Raw genomic sequence first — 20,382 nt, 5'->3', positions numbered from 1 at the left:
AGTGGATGGTGTCAGTAGGGGCAGTGGATGGTGTCAGTAGGGGCAGTGGATGGTGTCAGTAGGGCAGTGGATGTTGTCAGTACGGCAGAGGAAAGTGTCGGTAGAGCAGTGGATGGTGTCAGTAGGGCAGAGGTTGGTGTCAGTAGGGCAGAGATTGGTGTCAGTAGGGGCAGAGGTTGGGTAGGGCAGAGGTTGGTGTCAGTAGAGCAGAGGTTGGTTTTCAGTAGGGGCAGAGGTTGGTGTCAGTAGTTTTTTATTTGAATGATGGATGGAGAGGAGGATAAGCGAGCATTCAGCCTGCTGCAAAAGTGAAAATACAGCCAATCGGTTCCACTAAATGCTGCCTCTCCGCCGCCCCATCCTCTCTAGGTTCTGGGGTCGGCATCCAAGGATGTGATCTACCTGTCACCTGCCCGCGATCGACTGGTAGATCAGAATTGATGGGTTCCCAACCCCCAGTCTAGATGGAGTCTAGAGGGATAAGTCTAGATGGTGTCTAGAGGAATACATCCAGATTGAATATAGAGATATACATCCAGATAGAGTCTACAAGAGTCTAGAAGAACAAGTTTAGATGCAGTCTAGAGGGAGAAGTCTAGATGGTGTCTAAAGGGATAAGTCTAAATGAAGTCCAGAGGGATAAGTCTAGATAAAGTCCAGAGGGATAAGTCTAGATGGATTTAGAGAGATACACCTAGATGGAGTCTAGAGGGATAGGTCTAGAGGGAGTCAAAAGGGATAAGTCTAGAGGGATAAGTTTAGATGGAGTCTAGAGGGATAAGGCTAGATGGAGTCTAGAGGAATACATCTAGCTGGTGTCTAGAGGAATGTCTAGATGGAGTCTTGAGGGATAAGCCTGATCAGAGGTGGGCAACCTAATTAACTAGCAAGGCCTAACTAAACAGTAATGAAAACATAGAAAAATATAATAAAACAAATGTCATTGTAAAAATATAAACTTACATTACATTAATGATGGACAGTGTCAGTCGGTAGGGCAATGGATAGTGTCAGTAGGGCAGTGGACAGTGTCAGTAGGACAGAGGACAGGTCCATAGGACAGTGGATGATGTCAGTAGGGCAGTGGATGATGTCAGTAGGGCAGTGGGTGGTGTCAGTAGGGCAGTGGACAGTGTCAGTAGGACAGAGGACAGGGCCATAGGACAGTGGATGATGTCAGTAGGACAGTAGATGGTGTCAGTAGAGCAGAGGACGGTGTCAGTAAAACAGTAGACGGTGTCAGTAGGGCAGTGGATGGTGTCAGTAGAGCAGTGGATGGTGTCAATCAGTAGAGCAGTGGATGGTGCCAGTAGGGCAGTGGACAGTGTCAGTGGAGCAGTGGATGGTGTCAGTAGGGCAGTGGATGGTGTCAGTCAGTAGCACAGTGGATGGTGTCAGTAGAGCAGAGGTTGGTGTCAGTAGGGCAATGGACAGTGTCAGTAGGGCAGTGGATGGTGTCAGTAGGGTACTGAATAATGTCAGTAGGTCAGTGGATGGTGTCAGTAGGGCAGTGGATGGTGTCAGTCAGTAGCACAGTGGATGGTGTCAGCAGAGCAGAGGTTGGTGTCAGTAGGGCAGTGGACAGTGTCAGTAGGGCAATGGATGATGTCAGTAGGGCAGTGGATGATGTCAGTAGGGCAGTGGGTGGTGTCAGTAGGGCAGTGGACAGTGTCAGTAGGACAGAGGACAGGGCCATAGGACGGTGGATGATGTCAGTAGGACAGTAGATGGTGTCAGTAGAGCAGAGGACGGTGTCAGTAAAACAGTAGACGGTGTCAGTAGGGCAGTGGATGGTGTCAGTAGAGCAGTGGATGGTGTCAATCAGTAGAGCAGTGGATGGTGCCAGTAGGGCAGTGGACAGTGTCAGTGGAGCAGTGGATGGTGTCAGTAGGGCAGTGGATGGTGTCAGTCAGTAGCACAGTGGATGGTGTCAGTAGAGCAGAGGTTGGTGTCAGTAGGGCAATGGACAGTGTCAGTAGGGCAGTGGATGGTGTCAGTAGGGTACTGAATAATGTCAGTAGGTCAGTGGATGGTGTCAGTAGGGCAGTGGATGGTGTCAGTCAGTAGCACAGTGGATGGTGTCAGCAGAGCAGAGGTTGGTGTCAGTAGGGCAGTGGACAGTGTCAGTAGGGCAATGGATGATGTCAGTAGGGCAGTGGATGATGTCAGTAGGGCAGTGGGTGGTGTCAGTAGGGCAGTGGACAGTGTCAGTAGGACAGAGGACAGGGCCATAGGACGGTGGATGATGTCAGTAGGACAGTAGATGGTGTCAGTAGAGCAGAGGACGGTGTCAGTAAAACAGTAGACGGTGTCAGTAGGGCAGTGGATGGTGTCAGTAGAGCAGTGGATAGTGTCAATCAGTAGAGCAGTGGATGGTGCCAGTAGGGCAGTGGACAGTGTCAGTGGAGCAGTGGATGGTGTCAGTGGGGCAGTGGATGGTGTCAGTCAGTAGCACAGTGGATGGTGTCAGTAGAGCAGAGGTTGGTGTCAGTAGGGCAATAGACAGTGTCAGTAGGGCAGTGGATGGTGTCAGTAGGGTACTGAATAATGTCAGTAGGTCAGTGGATGGTGTCAGTAGGGCAGTGGATGGTGTCAGTCAGTAGCACAGTGGATGGTGTCAGCAGAGCAGAGGTTGGTGTCAGTAGGGCAGTGGACAGTGTCAGTAGGGCAATGGATGATGTCAGTAGGGCAGTGGATGATGTCAGTAGGGCAGTGGATGGTGTCAGTAGGGCAGTGGACAGTGTCAATAGGACAGAGGACAGGGCCATAGGACGGTGGATGATGTCAGTAGGACAGTAGATGGTGTCAGTAGAGCAGAGGACGGTGTCAGTAAAACAGTAGACGGTGTCAGTAGGGCAGTGGATGGTGTCAGTAGAGCAGTGGATAGTGTCAATCAGTAGAGCAGTGGATGGTGCCAGTAGGGCAGTGGACAGTGTCAGTGGAGCAGTGGATGGTGTCAGTAGGGCAGTGGATGGTGTCACTCAGTAGCACAGTGGATGGTGTCAGTAGAGCAGAGGTTGGTGTCAGTAGGGCAATGGACAGTGTCAGTAGGGCAGTGGATGGTGTCAGTAGGGTACTGAATAATGTCAGTAGGGCAGTGGATGGTGTCAGTAGGGCAGAGGTTTATAGGGCAGAGGTTGGTGTCAGTAGGGCAGAGGTTGGTGTCAGTAGTTTTTTATTTGAATGATGGAGGGAGAGGAGTCAAGCGAGCAATCAGCTGTAGAAAAAGGAAAATACAGCCAATCGGTTCCACTAAATGCTGCCTCCGCCGCCCCTCCTCTCCAGGTTCTGGGGTCAGCAACCCAGGGATGCGATCTACCTGTCACCTCCCCGTGATCGACGGGTAGATCAGGATCGATGGGTTCCCAACCCCCAGTCTAGATGGAGTCCAGAGGGATAGGTCTAGATGGAATCTAAAGGGATAAGTCTAGATGGAGTCTAGAGGAATACATCCAGATTGAAAATAGAGGCATACATCCAGATAGAGTCTAAAGGGACAAGTTTAGATGCAGTCTAGAGGGAGAAGTCTAGATGGAGGCTAAAGTTATAAGTCTTAATGAAGTCCAGAGAGATAAGTCTAGATAAAGTCCAGAGGGATAAGTCTAGATAAAGTCCAGAGGGATAAGTCTAGATGAAGTCAAGAGGGATAAGTCTAGATGCAGTCTAGAGCAGCCTTTCTCAACCATGGCGCCCAGACACCCAAGGGTACCTTCAGGTTTCTTGGAAAAATGCCTAAATATTGCCCAAACATGTTATACAAGCCTGTCTTTTACTTACTTGCACCCTTATAACGTTCCAGCCGCCGGCCTCCTAACAACCCCGTCATCAGTTGATAAGGAGGATGTTGGAGGATGTTGGCTGCAGGAGGCGGCTAATTTAAGGCAATGGGTGTCTGCCGGCTCCCACCACTCACATGTAATCGCTATGAAATAAGAAAAAATGCTTTTTAATTATACATATTTCTATGTTATTGGTTTATTTAAATTCCCATTTTTCTTTGTAATGTTTCTAAGGTGAGCTGTGCGTCCAGAGAACATTCCCTAGAAGGGCGCGCTATCTGATAATCTGTATTATTTCCGGCATGGTGGCCTGCCCGCACTTGTCTGACCTATTCATTGTCGGTTATTGATAGCTATGCTTTCCCCAGCAGGGCAAACAGGAAAATATCTCCATGTCACATGCAGTAATAATGATGATTTGGGATTTATTGTTTCCGTGTAACCCGCAGTAAAAACAATGATTTGGGATTTATTGTCTGCTCTGCTGAGCCGGAAATGGGTGCACAAAGATCTATTCACAAATAAAATCGTCACTTTATATGGAAAAACATTTCCTTTTTTTTTTTTTACACCTCCATTCAGACTGAGCTCCAAGATTTCTTATTACTCAGAGACCCAAACATAAAAAAAAATTAAAGTGGAGCTGTTATTACCTGTTCAAGTCCCCTGACCTCTCGCAATATAGATCAACAGGATCATTTTCAGAAAAGCTCTACCTTTTATCGTTAAAAAAGCCGTCAGTGACTTTGCCTAGGCTGAGATGATGCCACCAATCTGCTGCAGGCAGGAGGAAGCATTGTCTCAGTCTCCTCTCCCTAATGGGGTGGTAGATTATTTCGATTAGGTTTATCAGATTTAAAGTGGAAGTTAAACATGAAGAATAAACAGCCGTATAATTACCGGTATGTACTATGACAAATGCATAGCACTATGTTTGAATTCTGTCCACGCTCTAATAGTCCAGAAATCAGCATAGGAAAATAATGGCCCTTTGGCAGTGACACCAGGCAGCTCATGGTGTCGCTCAGCCTCGCTTGTGTCTTTGGCAGCATTAGGGCACAGAGGAAGCATATCCAAACCAGGCTTTGCAATTACAAGACATAGATAGCAGAGCGACACCATGAGTTGCATGGTGTCACTGGTAAATGGCTGGCAGTTTCCAATGCTGATTGCTGGACAACTGTATACAGAAGTCAAGCACGGCGCTATGCATTTTATATTGATACATGTGTTATATGACTGTTTAATATTCAAAGGGTAATCGTAGGATGAGCTTCCACATTTTATTGTTTGACTGACATCGTTTTAACCAGCAGGGTCAGGTTCAGTGTAAAAACATTTTTTGAGGGGGGTTTGGATTATGATCCCTAGATTTTTGATTCTGTTGGCCCACTGAACAGGGTGCCTAATAGGGAGATTTTGGGTTGTGTTGGTCCATTGGGAAAGATAATAGAGTTTTCCCAGGATAACTTTTAGACCTGAGAAATGACTACATTTGTCAATTCCCAACAATTCAGTAAGTGACTGCCTCTTCCCATCTAGATAAATTAGAGCACATGTGCCAAACACAAGGCCCGCAGGCTGAATCCAGCCCTCCAGGCCATTTCATGTGGTCCTCACACCTCTCCTGCAGCTGCCCCCCCCCCCCCCCCCCCCCGTCTCTTCCCTCACTTTGTCTCCAGAGTTGGCAGCAGAGAGAACAACAAAAATCCTCCTACGCCATATCCTGCGCTTCTCTGTACAGCCACGGAGAAGCTTGTCTCTGCCCCCCCAACCCACCGTCTCAGCAGTCGGCAGCAGAAAGGAGGACAGAACTCCTCCTACAGATCCTGCGCCTCTGTGTGCAGCCGCAGGACCCTCTCATTTCCGCCTGCCCTGGTCTCAGCATTCAGCAGACTCCGGCAGCTGACTCCAGCCCTCCTCTGGTCCTCCTCCAGACCCTGCGCTTTCTGCTTCGCAGCTCCGCCTCAGCTTCTTCCCGGCCCCAGCACAAGATAAGGGGGTGCACTGTGATGTAAGGGAGGGTGGTGGGACTCTTGACTTCTGATGGTGGGGGCTCTTGACATCTGATGTAAGGGTGGGTGAGGTGCTCTGGACATCTAGTCTTATGGACACAACTAGCCCTTTGAGGACAACCATAATGCTGATGCAGCCTGTGAATAAATTGAGTTTGACAAGTCCTTTCCTCTAGTCAATCCTGGGTGAGCCCATTGAGCGATGAGGATTCTTATTAGATTTGCAAACGGTTCTCCTGCCAATGCAAATAGTTTGGTGATATGAGGCAACCTTGTTGGCATGGCCAAGAAAACGTTCATACAATGTTGCATCCCTGAGTACCACTAACAGGCCTCTTGCCCAATTTCTATGTTAGTGTAGGTCCCTGCTCCTTGAGGGAGTATAAAAGTAGTCAGTCCACCAAAACATGAACAGTAACTTCTCCCCAGGTTCCTACCTGGCTAAGCCAAGTCCGGTTTTGGGATAGGCCATCCTTATATAAGAGACAAGTCCAGTTGATTTTCAAGTAACTAGAAGCAAGCAAAGTTGGTTTATTAGGAAACATCAAGGGGTACATCTTCTTCCATATGGCATTTGCCAGTACATTCCCTCAGGGCAGATTTCTTTATTTTTTTCCCCTTTTAAGTCCAACCGGGGAAATGCCAGCTACTTGCAATATCACTTTATCTCTAAAGAGGGCCCCACCAAGACCCGCAGGAACCAACAACACCACCATCTCTTCTCTTTACTAAACTTCCCACCGGATTGATTTACTCTCCAACACAACCCACTATATAGTAGCCAAACTAGGAACTAGTTGTTTTCCTTGTACACAATTGAAGCTGTTGAAAAACAGAGTTGATAATGTTTAAAAGCACCCTTACGGCTTGGTCAGTGTAGAGCAGACATTCTTAACATGGGTTCTGTGGTGCCTTAGGGTTCCTCCAGATGTTGCTAGAGATTTCTGAGTTGTAGCTAATTTACCTCCAATTTTATGGTCAATGCCACTTGGCAGAGCCAGCGTCATGAACACAATGAACTTTTTAGCTGTCGGTAAGGGTGGCATCCTGTAAGAGGATAACAGAAAACAAGATGGCTAGATAGCATCATCGAAACAATGACCATAAATTTAAGCAAGCTCGGGGAGGCAGTGGAGGACCAAAAAGCCTGGCGCACTATTGTCGGACAAGACTAAACGACTGAACAACAAGGGTGGCATTCTGACCACCAATGTAAGGGTCATTTTTTCTACAAACTAGCAATGAATTGGTTCTTGGCAGGGTTCCCTGTGACCTTAAAATTATTTCAAGGGTTCCTCTAGGTGAAAAAAATTGAGAAAAGCTGGTGTAGACTATTAATAACCCCATTCTGTTCAGTACCATTTATAAATATTCATATTCTACAGAATCAAAGACCTGGTGGATGTCCAGTGACCAGACAAGGCTAGATTTCCATCCTGCTCCTTTGAATTTTCTTGCCACTCTGTGGTGTAAAGGCCAATCTAAGCAAACTGTATAATTTATATCTAGTCAGCGAGGCCCCTGCACTACATTACACCTTCTCCAACATTGTTGTTCATCAGCTTTGATCAGATCTAAGGAAAATCCAGCTGATGTATGGTCAGATTTATTCAATGTGTATATGTATTCACTGACCTGACATGCTTCACTCTCTGTTTTTTTACCAGCTCCGGAGATCCTTTTAGGAGATCTAGAAGAAACTCTTGTCTATGAAGATCTTTTCTTGGAGTATTTCAACGTCTTTCTTGCCCTACCTGTGAGTGTCAACATTTACCTGGGGATGGTCAGACAAATTTAGGTTATCTTTAGAGACTTAAAGGACCTTTAAAGGTTTACATAACCCCTTCTCCCTTTTTTATTGTGTCTGTACTGTAGGGCCCAGCTCTACCTCCAAAAATTTCTGGCCATATCCTTTTCCTGGTGTATAGGCACACTGTGGCCCCCCCTCATTCTTATGTCTGGTCCATAGCCATGGCAGGCCCTCAGCCATCAGTATTTGGACCATCCATTGAACTGAGCATTGCCTTCACATGCTATGCCACGTTGCACAATGAAGAACTTGGGACAAGGGAAAGAGGAAAGTATTTGCATCCTCAGGGGTTTTACTTATAGTGAAGTTGTCCTTTAAGTTGTTTGACCATTGCTCAACTGGGCCTGGATTGTACAACTTCTCATGTCTGTGGCAACAGCAGACACCCCCCCCCCATCCCCTGGCCAACTGATATCAGGGGAGTGATCACTTATTAAAAGTACTTGTCTGATTTTCCCTGGAGGTGTCTGGTGGTGCTGGGCAGCCCAAACCTAAAAGTGTATGGGTGAATGTCTCTACATGCCATAATGACTTCCTGCAATGGTCAGCACTCATTATTGCATATTTATTACAAGCAATGTGTAACTATGTTGCACGGTTGTATTCACGTGTTTGGCAAGCCACCCTGTGGATACGACTCCAACACACAATTGCCATCCTTACATCACATGGTACTGAAGCTGGTCATAGATGGATCGAAATTCAGGAACTGGATGAATTTGTACTAATTTTGATTTATCTATGGCTGTTCTCGCTCAACTGAGAAATCGATCTAACAATTGTCTCGAACGAGAATGTTGGAAAACATTTGTTGATCAGCCTATTGGCAAGCTGGGACCACTTTCCAATGTTTTGTACTGTTACTTACAGCATCTCACAAAAGTGAGTACACCCCTGACATTTTTTAAAATATTTTATTCTATCTTTTCATGTGACAGCACTGAAGAAATGCCACTTTGCTACAATGTAAAGTAGTGAGTGTACAGCTTGTATAACAGTGTAAATTTGCTGTCACCTCAAAATAACTCAACACACAGCCATTAATGTCTAAACCGCTGCCAAATAAAGTGAGTACACCCCTAAGTGAAAATGTCCAAATTGGGCCCAATAAGCCATTTTCCCTCCCCAGTGTCATGTGACTTGTTAGTGTTACAAGGTCTCAGATGTGAATGGGTAGCAGATGTGTTAAATTTGGTGTTATCACTCTCACTCTCTTATACTGGTCACTGGAAGTTCAACATGGCACCTCATGGCAAATAACTCTCTGAGGATCTGAAAAAAAAGAATTGTTGCTCTACATAAAGATGGCCTAGGCTATAAGAAGATTGCCAAGACCCTGAAACTGAGATGCAGCACGGTGGCCAAGACCATACAGCGGTTTGACAGGACAGGTTCCACTCAGAACAGACCTCGCCATGGTCGACCAAGGAAGTTGAGTGCACATGCTCAGAGTCATATCCAGAGGTTGTCTTTGGGAAATAAACATATGAGTGCTGCTAGCATTGCTGCAGAGGTTGAAGGGGTGGGGGGTCAGCCTGTCAGTGCTCAAATCATACGCCGCACACGGCATCAAATTGGTCTGCATGGCTGTCGTCCCAGAAGGAAGCCTCTTCTAAAGATGATGCACAAGAAAGCCCTCAAACAGTTTGCTGAAGACAAGAAGACTAAGGACATGGATTACTGGAACCATGTCCTGTGGTCTGATGAGACCAAGATAGACTTATTTGGTTCAGATGGTGACAAGCGTGTGTGGGGGCAACCAGGTGAGGAGTACAAAGACAAGTGTGTCTTGTCTACAGTCAAGCATGGTGGTGGGAGTGTCATGGTCTGGGGCTGCATGAGTGCTGCCGGCACTGGGGAGCTACAGTTCACTGAGGGAACCATGAATGCCAACATGTACTGTGACATACTGAAGCAGAGCATGATCCCCTCCTTTCAGAGACTGGGCCACAGGGCAGTATTCCAACATGATAACAACCCCAAACACACCTCCAAGATGACCACTGCCTTGCTTAAGAAGCTGAGGGTAAAGGTGATGGACTGGCCAAGCATGTCTCCAGACCTAAACCCTATTGAGCATCTGTGGGACATCCTCAAACAGAAGGTGGAGGAGCGCAAGGTCTCTAACATCCACCAGCTCCGTGATGTCGTCATGGAGGAGTGGAGAGCAAATTTACACTGTTATACAAGCTGTACAGTCAATACGTTACATTGTAGCAAAGTGTCATTTCTTCAGTGTTGTCACATAAAAAGATATAAGATACAAAATAAGTGTAGCGCTATGAAAATGTGAAAAAGTCCAATGCAATAAACATTAAACTAGCAGTTCCAAATATAGCTGACAAAGAAGAGTCTTCCTGAGGAATAAGACGGAAAATCTTCAGGAGCTAGACACTTCAAATTCATACATCATCTGGAGTGGAAACATACACAACACCACCAAAAGTGAAGAGGCTTACCGGATTGAATGGACCCGCCAGGGCATACGCCGAGAGGGGTCGGATAGGCTTAGGTGGTGAGTGTCTGCAGACAGCCCGGAGGAGCGATGAGGTGCCTCTCACGTTGCTGTGTCAACCAAACCGATGCCAGAACCGAGGGGTGTGGAACAACCGACACGTGGATTAAGTCCCTCAGAGCGGTGTTGAAAACCAAACGGTGACAATGACAAATGGAAAAAGAAAGGAAGGGCCAAATAGTGTAAATCCTTATAAAACTGAAAATTTTATTAAAATGGGTATACACTCACATGCAGATCCATAAAAAACAGCGCTGTGATAAAAGTGGCGACAGTGGGGTCCTACCCGACGCGTTTCATCTTCATAGACGACGGCTGTTTTTTATGGATCTGCATGTGAGTGTATACCCATTTTAATAAAATTTTCAGTTTTATAAGGATTTACACTATTTGGCCCTTCCTTTCTTTTTCCATTTGTCATTGTCACCATTTGGTTTTCAACACCGCTCTGAGGGACCTAATCCACGTGTCGGTTGTTCCACACCCCTCGGTTCTGACAACGGTTTGGTTGACACAGCAACGTGAGAGGCACCTCATCGCTCCTCCGGGCTGTCTGCAGACACTCACCACCTAAGCCTATCCGACCCCTCTCGGCGTATGCCCTGGCGGGTCCATTCAATCCGGTAAGCCTCTTCACTTTTGGTGGTGTTGTGTATGTTTCCACTCCAGATGATGTATGAATTTGAAGTGTCTAGCTCCTGAAGATTTTCCGTCTTATTCCTCAGGAAGACTCTTCTTTGTCAGCTATATTTGGAACTGCTAGTTTAATGTTTATTGCATTGGACTTTTTCACATTTTCATAGCGCTACACTTATTTTGTATCTTATTGTTATCACCCTTGTTGGTTGTGTTAGCTGCTTATCTTTGTTTTGGCAGCGCAGAATTATTTTGTTTACATAAAAAGATATAATAAAATATTTACAAAAATGTGAGGGGTGTACTCACTTTTGTGAGATACTGTACGTGGGTTCAGCACCCCCTCATGGCTGATGGCCAAACGACTTCACCAGGGACCCAAATATGGAAGGATAACGTCCTTTCACCTGCAAGTGACACTTTACACTTTGACATGTTCATGGGGGAGCCACCACACATACTTTTAGAGGCCCCATAGTTCCAGGCCAGGTCCCTAGGAGGGTTCTGTTCCACATTGGACTCTAAGTAGGGGCCCAGGACCCATCCGCTTGGCAGGGTGCGTCACATGCTAGACCACTCTGCCTACGGAACTTTCATCACCGTCCACCACCGATCCTTCTCTCGAACTGACTGCTCTTCCTTCCAGTTCATATTTTGTTCTCTTCACCAGCCAGGGAGTTAACCTGAAGGTTTACACTTTGTTCCCCAAATCAGATTCACTGTAGAAGCACACTCTCTCTTCACATAAACCGGATCCAACAATGCTACATAACCAGAACTTCGTTTACTGAAGTAAATCACTTGTACATAAAGTCCTTAGAAACAAGATATAGTGCAACATCCAGAACAAACATGACATTCTCCATTCCCTCATTTCAAAGTGCTGTGGCTCTGGTGTACATACCTTTTTGTTGTGTTAGTTTCCTGTAAGGTGGTTGATAAAGGCTCAGTCCATTCTCCCATAACAGGGTCCCACTAAGACCCCTTTCACACTGATAGGGCTGACTGATTGGTTAGGCCTGAAAAGCTGATGGGCAGACCCTATTGGACCCTCCAGTCTCCTCTATGGAGCGTGGGTGTCAACAGATATGTGTCTGTTGACACCGGCCAACATTCAATCCGATCCTGTTGGCTTAACAACAGACAGACGGGGATCCGTTCCCCATCCGTCTGGCGGATCGGATGGCAGTCGGGTGTAAACGCGCAGGTGGTTCGTTTACATCCCACCGCTCATAAAGGACAGCGGGCTGTGTCCATGTCCACTCTGCGTGAGCGGAGCAGACGCGGACCAGCCATCGGCCTGTTCAGTGGGGATCAGAGGACAGATTTCCCTGCTGGGTAGGTGGAATCCAACAGAGCCCAACCTGTGTGTAAGGAACCTAAGGGGTCGCCCCATTCTTGGTATAGTAACTACATCCCAAGTATATGGTCTCACACCTCGACTCCCCAGAGAACCACAAGGTCCCACCTCCCTCTGCATATATCCTCCCCAGAAAGTGATATATGCAAGGGCACCATTAACCCCTGCACAGCAAAACATTACCCCTTGAGTGAGCATCACAATTGACATTTTGCCCCAGCCTACAAGTGGCTGCAGCCGCTGATCAGTGTACTCTGACAGTGGGGTAGACCCGGGTGTCAGTATACAATGGCACAGCAGGGAGGATTCCTCCATTCACCTCGCTTGTGTGGATTAGGGCTGGGTCCTGAGGATTAAATGATGCATCTAATATTACACACTTCACTGCCGCTTGTGAAATCCTAAGTGATCACCGTACAATAAACAGACACTCCGCACATGACACAACAAAGGGCTTCTATTTACGGCTCAGGTAAATAAACACAATCAGACCGATCGAGATAACGAACCATAGCAACAAAGTATCCGACCAAAAACAATGTGACCCTCCCCGCCGCCACACCCGATAATGTGTACATACTGCCATAGGAAAAAAGGAATGTGACCTGGCACAACGACCGTAACATGCCTCCATCCCGATATATACAGTGCATCCGGAAAGTATTCACAGTGCTTCACTTTTTCCACATTTTGTTATGTTACAGCCTTATTCCAAAATGGATTAAATTCATTGTTTTCTTCAAAATTCTACAAACAATTCCCCATAATGACTATGTGAAAGAAGTTTGTTTGAAATCTTTGCAAACTTATTAAAAGTGAAAAACTAAAAAAAATCCCATGTACATAAGTATCACAGCCTTTGCTCAATATTTTGGATGAAGCACCTTTGCCACCAATTCCAGCCTCAAGTCTTTTTGAGTATGATGCTACAAGCTTGGCATACCTATTTTTGGACAGTTTCTCCCATTCTTCTTTGCAGGACCTCTCAAGCTCCATCAGGTTGGATGGGGAGCATCGGTGCACATCAGATCTCTCCAGAGATGTTCAATCGGGTTTAAGTCTGGGCTCTGGCTGGGCCACCCAAGGACATTCACAGAGTTGTCCCGTAGCCACCCCTTTGTTATCTTGGCTGTGTGCTTAGGGTCATTGTCCTGTTGGAAGATGAACCCCAGTATGAGGTCCAGAGCGCTCTTGAGCAGGTTTTCATCAAGGATGTCTCTGTACATTGCTGCATTCATCTTTCCCTCGATCCTGACTAGTCTCCCAGTTCCTGCCGCTGAAAAACATCCCCACAGCATGATGCTGCCACCACCATGCTTCACTGTAGGAATGGTATTGCCCAGGTGATAAGCGGTGCCTGGTTTCCTCCAGACATGACACTTGCCATTGAGGCCAAAGAGTTCAATCATTATTTCATCAGACCAGAGAATTTTGTTTCTCATGGTCTGAGAGTCCTTCAGGTGCCTTTTGGCAAACTCCAGGCAGACTGTCATGTGCCTTTTACTGATTAGTAGCGCCTGTGTGGCCACTCTACCATACAGGCCTGATTGGTGGAGTTCTGCAGAGATGGTTGTTCTTCTGGAAGGTTCTCCTCTCTCCACAGAAAAAATGCTGGGGCTCTGTCAGAGTGACCATGGGGTTCTTGGTCACCTCCCTGACTAAGGTCCTTCTCCCCCGATCTCTCAGTTTGCCTGGCTGCGCCCTTTAGGAAGAGTCCTGGTGATTCCAAACTTTTCCATTTACGGATGATGGAGGCCACTGTGCTCATTGGGACCTTCAATGTTGCAGAAATGTTTCTGTACCCTTCTGTGCCTTCATACAAACCTGTCTCGGAGGTCTACATACAATTCCTTGGACTTCATGGCTTGGTTTGTGCTCTGACATGCACTGTTAACTGTGGGACCTTATATAGACAGGTGTGTGCCTTTCCAAATCATGTCCAATCACCTGAATTTACCACAGGTGGACTCCAATCAAGTTGTAGAAACATCTCAAGGATGATCAGTGGAAACAGGAGGCACCTGAGCTCAATTTTGAGTGTCATGGCAAAGGCTACGAATACTTATGTAGATGGGAGTTTTTTTCTTTGTTTTATTTTTAATAAATTTTCATAGATTTCAAACAAACTTCTTTCACATTGTCATTATGGGGTATTGTTTGTAGAATTTTGAGGAAAATAATGAATTTAATCCATTTTGGTATAAGGCTGTAACATAACAAAATGTGGAAAAGAGGAAGCCCTGTGAATACTTTCTGGATGCACGGTACATACATAACAAAGAAGCAATGGTCATGTGGTCATGGGACTTTAGATGAGGCATGTTACTTTATAAATGATGATATATAAAATACATATGAAATAATAGAAAAGTACTCCTGCGCTATCACTGGAAATTATAATAAATTGGTTAATCCGTGACCAGTGAAATGTATAAAAGTATGATACAGCGCAGCACCACTTAATATCATTCTTTTATAAAATACTTATGGCTTGAAAATTTATTGCATCGAAATTGAACATTCCTTGAGCTAAATATTTTTAGATCCTGGAATGTTCAATTTCGATGCAATACATTTTCTAACCATGAGTATTTTATGTCTCATCATTTATAAGGTAGCATGCCTCATCTAAAGTCCCATGACCATTGCTTCTTTGTTATGTGTGTACATACCGCCAACTGCACCTTAAAACCAGGAGAGCCGACCCTCCACTATACGGAACACAGATCGGTAACATTGTTAATATAACCGGGAAGGTAAATATTCCCAGCCGGAGACCTGAGAGCCACCGGGCATTAACCCCTTCGCCCCCCGCACACCTCCCATAGAGCAGAGCATATGTTACATTTCGGCTGTGGACCTGTTTATTCAGGAAAATCTTAAAGGAGAATTCCTGGTATGAAAATGATCACATTCTTACATTGTACCAGCTTGGAATAATGCGCAGTATCTATGTATATACCATACCTGTGGGATCCCTCTAGAGGACGGAAATCACTGTATAGACTCCGATACAACACCAATACCAGTGGCGGCTGGTAAAATTTTAGGATGGGGGGGCGCCAGACCCCGCCCTTCCTTTTCGACCACTCGCAGTTCTCATAAGCCCCACCCCTTGAATCCACCCACTCCGCCCCCTGTATTCCACTTGCTTCCACCCATATTATCAGGAGTATATAGCTCAGCATCACAGGACCGAGTGTACAGCTCAGCATCACAAAACAGAGTATATAGCTCAGCATCACAGGACAGAGTATATAGCTCAGTATCACAGGACAGAGTATATAGCTCAGCATCACAGGACAGAGTATATAGCTCAGCATCACAGGACAGAGTATATAGCTCAGTATCACAGGACAGAGTATATATAGCTCAGCATCACAGGACAGAGTATACAGCTCAGCATCACAGGACAGAGTTTATAGCTCAGCATCACAGGACAGAGTATATAGCTCAGCATCACAGGACAGAGTATAAAGCTCAGCCTCACAGATCCAGGTATATAAAGCTCAGTCTCACTGATCCGGGTACATAGCATCACAGATAAGTGAATTGAATACAGCTCAGCCTCACAGATCGGCATTGATAGCACCCCCCTTAACACCCCCCCCCCGGGCTCGCGGCAGTGAGAGCTCCCACCCTCCCGGAATGACAGCACAACACAACCAACCCCCGCAGGGGAATTACAGCACTCCCCCCTGTGGGGCTCACGGCTCACAGCACTGACAACCCCGGAGATCCAGCACTTACCGCCAGGTTGTGGTGTCCTCACCAAGTGCTCCTCCAGAGCAGCAGCGACAGGGGTGTGCTTCCTAGATTCCAGCGTGTGTCTCCTCGCGCCTCCTCTTCCTAAGCTCCAGGCATCCAATAAGATCGCCTGGCGCTTTGGCCAATTGGGGAACAGGTCTGAAGACCTGCCAATCAGGAGGTATGTTTTTGTGAAAATAGCGAAAATTCATTTGCTACAGCCCTGAGCCCACCCTATTTTGAAGCCACCGGCTCTAATCAGGTGCTTAAAAAAAAAATGCCCCCGCCCACCCCCGCCATAGGAGTCCATGCATCCGGTGTTCTGAAAGGGGCCGGGCGCATGGATGGGGGGGTCGGCGCCCACAATGCATGGGCTGCCACTGACCACTACTATAGCGTTACTCCAGTGATCTCTACAAGCGTCCAGGTCCTGTACTGAGCAGCTGCCCTGCTTCATTGTGAACACAGGAGGTCGGTCACTCAATGCGGGCCCCATTCAGAAAATACTTTGCATTATTTTAATGAATACAAAGGGTTCTCTGATTGCACAAGGTGGAGGGGGTGGAACGGTGGTGTGAATCACAAAACCGTCTAAACGGAATTCATTGGGGTGTGTTAATCACAAGACTGGCTGGACAAAATCACAGTAGGGGGGGTGAATCACAAGACTGGCTGAACTGAATTACATTGAGGTGTGTTAATCGCAAGACTGGCTGGACAAAATCACAGTAGTGGGGGTGAATCACAAGATTGGCTGGACAAAATCACAGTAGTGGGAGGTGAATCACAAGACTGGCTGAACAGAATTACATTGGGGGTGTGTTAATCACAAGACTGGCTGGACAGGATCACAGTAGGGGGGGTGAATCACAAGACTGGCTGAACTGAATTACATTGGGGTGTGTTAATCACAAGACTCGCTGGACAGGATCACATGGGGGGGGGGGTGAATCACAAGACTGGCTGAACAGAATTACATTGGGGTGTGTTAATCACAAGACTCGCTGGACAGGATAACAGTGGGGTGGGGTGTGTGTGAATCACAACACAGGCTGAAGAGAATTACAGTTAGGTGGATGTGTAAATGACAAAACTGGCTGCATAGATTTACAGTGGGGTGGGGTGTGTGTGAACGACAAAACTTGCTGGACAGAATCACAGTAGAGGGAGGGGCAAATCACAGGACTGGGTGAACAGAATCACAGTGGGGTGTGTGAATGACCAGATTGGCTGAACAGAATTGCAGTGGGGTGGAGTGTGTGTGAATCATAGGACTGGCTGAACAGAATTATAAATGCAGAATAATATGTGTCCTCCAGGCTTTCCCGGTGAGGTTGTACTATGACCGGCTGACAGGGAACGTTCAGGAGCTGGATGGGGCCCCACAGGAGAAGGCCCTGGAGTACGGGGCCAGCGACGTGCAGCATGAGTGCACCATGTTATGGCTGAGACAAGAGAGACTCTCGCTGTTTAGAAAGTAAGTCTGAATACCAAACTGAATATAGAAATAGAGATGACCGCTGACGCAGAAAGTTCCATGGATGAATGTTTTGAACACTTGCACAGCCGTCATACATAATTCCTGTAATTTGCCTAATACATTTATGCCTTATGATCATTAGCTCCATCTAGTGGCCATAATGCAGTATTCTCCTGAAATTCCTCAATCACAAAAATGTTGCATTATGGCCACTAGATGGCGATAATAGGAAATGAATAAAGAAATAATACAGCAAATTCTTAACAAATAGACATCTGGGTGAGCTTTGTGTATTTCTTGCAGATCTGAGCAGTAATCCAGTGTGAGACTTCCTGTGATAAAGACCGCTCATTGCTGCCCTCTCTCCTTGTGCAGAGTGACTGGTCTTGTCTCCGCCCCCTTCCTCTAGATTTTCTGCAGGGAAGCCTGTAGTGGGTGGGGCCTGCTGTGCCCCTCCCACAGCTCTGTTCAGGCTATGTACAGTGCAGTGATGATGTCTCTACTTTTTACAAGTTTATATCTGGGCTTGCAAAAGGCATTTGGTGCACACAAAGTTGCCTCATATCCTTTGCAGCTATTGAGAAATGTACTTTTTACAGCTGATGTTGGAAGAGGCAATGACAGCTCTTCCAGAGGAGATTTCCTTTCACTTTGGAGACTTCCTGTTGTGTCTCCAGGATAGGAAGTGAAGATGCATGTACATGCGTTGTGTGTGAATAGGGCAAAGAAAACAAACGTTATTAACCACTTCCCGACCGCCGCACGACGATGTACGTCCTAAGTTTGAACAGGGATATCGTAGTTATGGCAGCAGCTAGCTGCCATAACCCCGGTATCCCCGTTTTCGTGCGGCGGTCGGCTTTCAGATAAAAGTGGTCCCTGCGGCGGATTCGCCGCGAGATCACTTTTATCGGTGGCGGGAGAGGCCCCCCCCCGCCGCGATCCGGTGCCCTCCGCCGCTTACCGGAGCCGTCGGTAGCGGCGGAGGCGATCGCATCCTGCTCTCTGGTGTGTCTGGAGACGAGTGAGGCCAAGATGGCGCTCACTTGTCTCCATGACACTGCTGGGCGGAAGCGACGTCAAAACGTAACTTCCGTCCACGCCTCTTAAAGGCATATTTTTTCAAATGTCATTTTTCTAAATGACTTTTTTTTTTTTTTTTTTTATTGCATTTTAGTGTAAATATGAGATCTGAGGTCTTTTTGACCCCACATCTCATATTTAAGAGGTCCTGCCATGCTTTTTTCTATTACAAGGGATGTTTACATTCCTTGTAATAGGAATAAAAGTGACACAATTTTTTTTTTTTTTAAAATAAATAAAATATTGTAAAATAAATAATAAATATAAAAAAAAAAATTTTTAAAACCCCCCTGTCCCGACGAGCTAGCGCGCAGAAGCGAACGCAGGCGCGAGTAGCACCCGCATATGAAAACGGTGGTCAAACCACACATGTGAGGTATCACAGCGACCGGTAGAGCGAGAGCAATAATTCTAGCCCTAGACCTCCTCTGTAGCGCAAAATATGCAACCTGTAGAATTTTTTAAACCTCACCTATGGAGATTTTTTAGGGTAAAAGTTTGACGCCATTCCACGAGCGGGCGCAATTTTCAAGCATGACATGTTGGGTATCAATTTACTTGGCGTAACATTATATTTCACAATATAAAAAAAAATTGGGATAACTTTACTGTCGTTTTATTTTTTTATTCAAAAAAGTGAATTTTTTCCAAAAAAAGTGAATTTTTTCCAAAAAAAGTGCGCTTATAAGACCGCTGCGCAAATACGGTGCAAAAAAAAGTATTGCAATGACCGCCATTGTATTCTCTAGGGTGTTAGAAGAAAAACCATATATAATTTTTGGGGGTTCTAAGTAATTTTCTAGCAGAAAAACCTGTTTTAAACATGTAAACACCTAAAATCCAAAACGAGGCTGGTCCTTAAGTGGTTAAGCTATTTCCTTTTCTGGTCACATGTTTTTCATTTGGCCACTAGATGGCGCTAAGCATTCTAGGATTTTATTATGATACCTAGCACCATCTAGTGGCTAAATGTGGTATTTTCTGTTTTAAATCAACTAAAAATGTTTGACAGCACAGAAAATTGTTTATAACCAGGGCTTTTTTTCTCAGAGAATAGGTGCAGGTACTCCCCCTTTCCGTGTCACCCCTTGTCTCCGCCCCCTACCCACCTCCGAGCATATTTCCTTGGTTCCACCCCCTCCCCTACTTACCTACCCTTTTAGAGGGTACAGAACCAAGTATCATTTTGTGGTGCTACATCATTTGTATGGAATTTGTAAATGATAAAAGAAAAGGAGTAAAACAGATCACCTGCAGCCAGCAACAATAGACCCCCCCACAGCAACAACAGATCCCCATCAGCAACAAAAGACCCCCTGCAACAATATATCCCCCACAGCAACAACAGATCCACGTCAACAACAATAAACCCCCTGCAACAATAGACCCCACCCCTGAAACAATAGACCCCCCTGCAACAATAGACCCCACCTCTGCAACAATAGACCCCGAGCAACAAAATATCACCCCCAGTAACAATAGATCCACTCCAGCAACAATAGACGCCCCCAGCAACACTATACCCCCCTCCTGCAACAATAGACCCTGAGCAACCAAATACCCTGGAGTGACAACAGATCCACTCCAGCAACAACAGACCCCTGCCAGCAACAATAGATCTGCCAGCAGCCAGCATCAATAGCCCCTCCCTGAACAGTAGATCCCTCCCAGTAACATAAGAACCCCCCAGAAACAATAGATCTTCCCACCAACAATATCCCCCCTCTTCCCCCACAGCAATAGATTTGCCAGCAGCCAGCATCAATAGCCCCATCCCTCAACAGTAGATCCCTCCCAGCAACAAAAGACCCCCCCAAAAACAATAGATCTTCCCATTAACAATATCCCCCCCAACAGCAATAGATCATACAGCAGCTAGCATCAATAGTCCCTCCCTCAACAGTAGATCCCTCCCAGTAACATAAGACCCCCCCCCAGAAATGATAGATCTTCCCAC

At 46.2% G+C, this 20,382-nt stretch overlaps 1 protein-coding gene across 2 annotated transcripts in view; it reads left to right on the top strand.

Annotated features, from left to right (window-relative positions):
* Positions 1-7,461: 7,461 nt before the first annotated feature.
* LOC141141035 (uncharacterized) overlaps positions 7,462-20,382 on the top strand; it is a gene marked incomplete at its 5' end in the record, with an annotated part of 96,554 nt that continues 83,633 nt past the window's right edge. For both annotated transcript variants that reach the window (XM_073628695.1, XM_073628694.1), the window contains 2 exon segments: positions 7,462-7,550; positions 17,182-17,339. In XM_073628695.1, coding sequence (XP_073484796.1) covers positions 7,462-7,550; positions 17,182-17,339 — 247 coding nt within the window.

The sequence above is a fragment of the Aquarana catesbeiana genome, linkage group LG04 (assembly GCF_042186555.1).
Source record: "Aquarana catesbeiana isolate 2022-GZ linkage group LG04, ASM4218655v1, whole genome shotgun sequence".
Classification (NCBI taxonomy): Eukaryota; Metazoa; Chordata; class Amphibia; order Anura; family Ranidae; genus Aquarana; species Aquarana catesbeiana.
The sequence above is the reverse complement of the archived record's forward strand: the minus strand, read 5'-3'. Positions and strand labels throughout refer to the sequence as shown.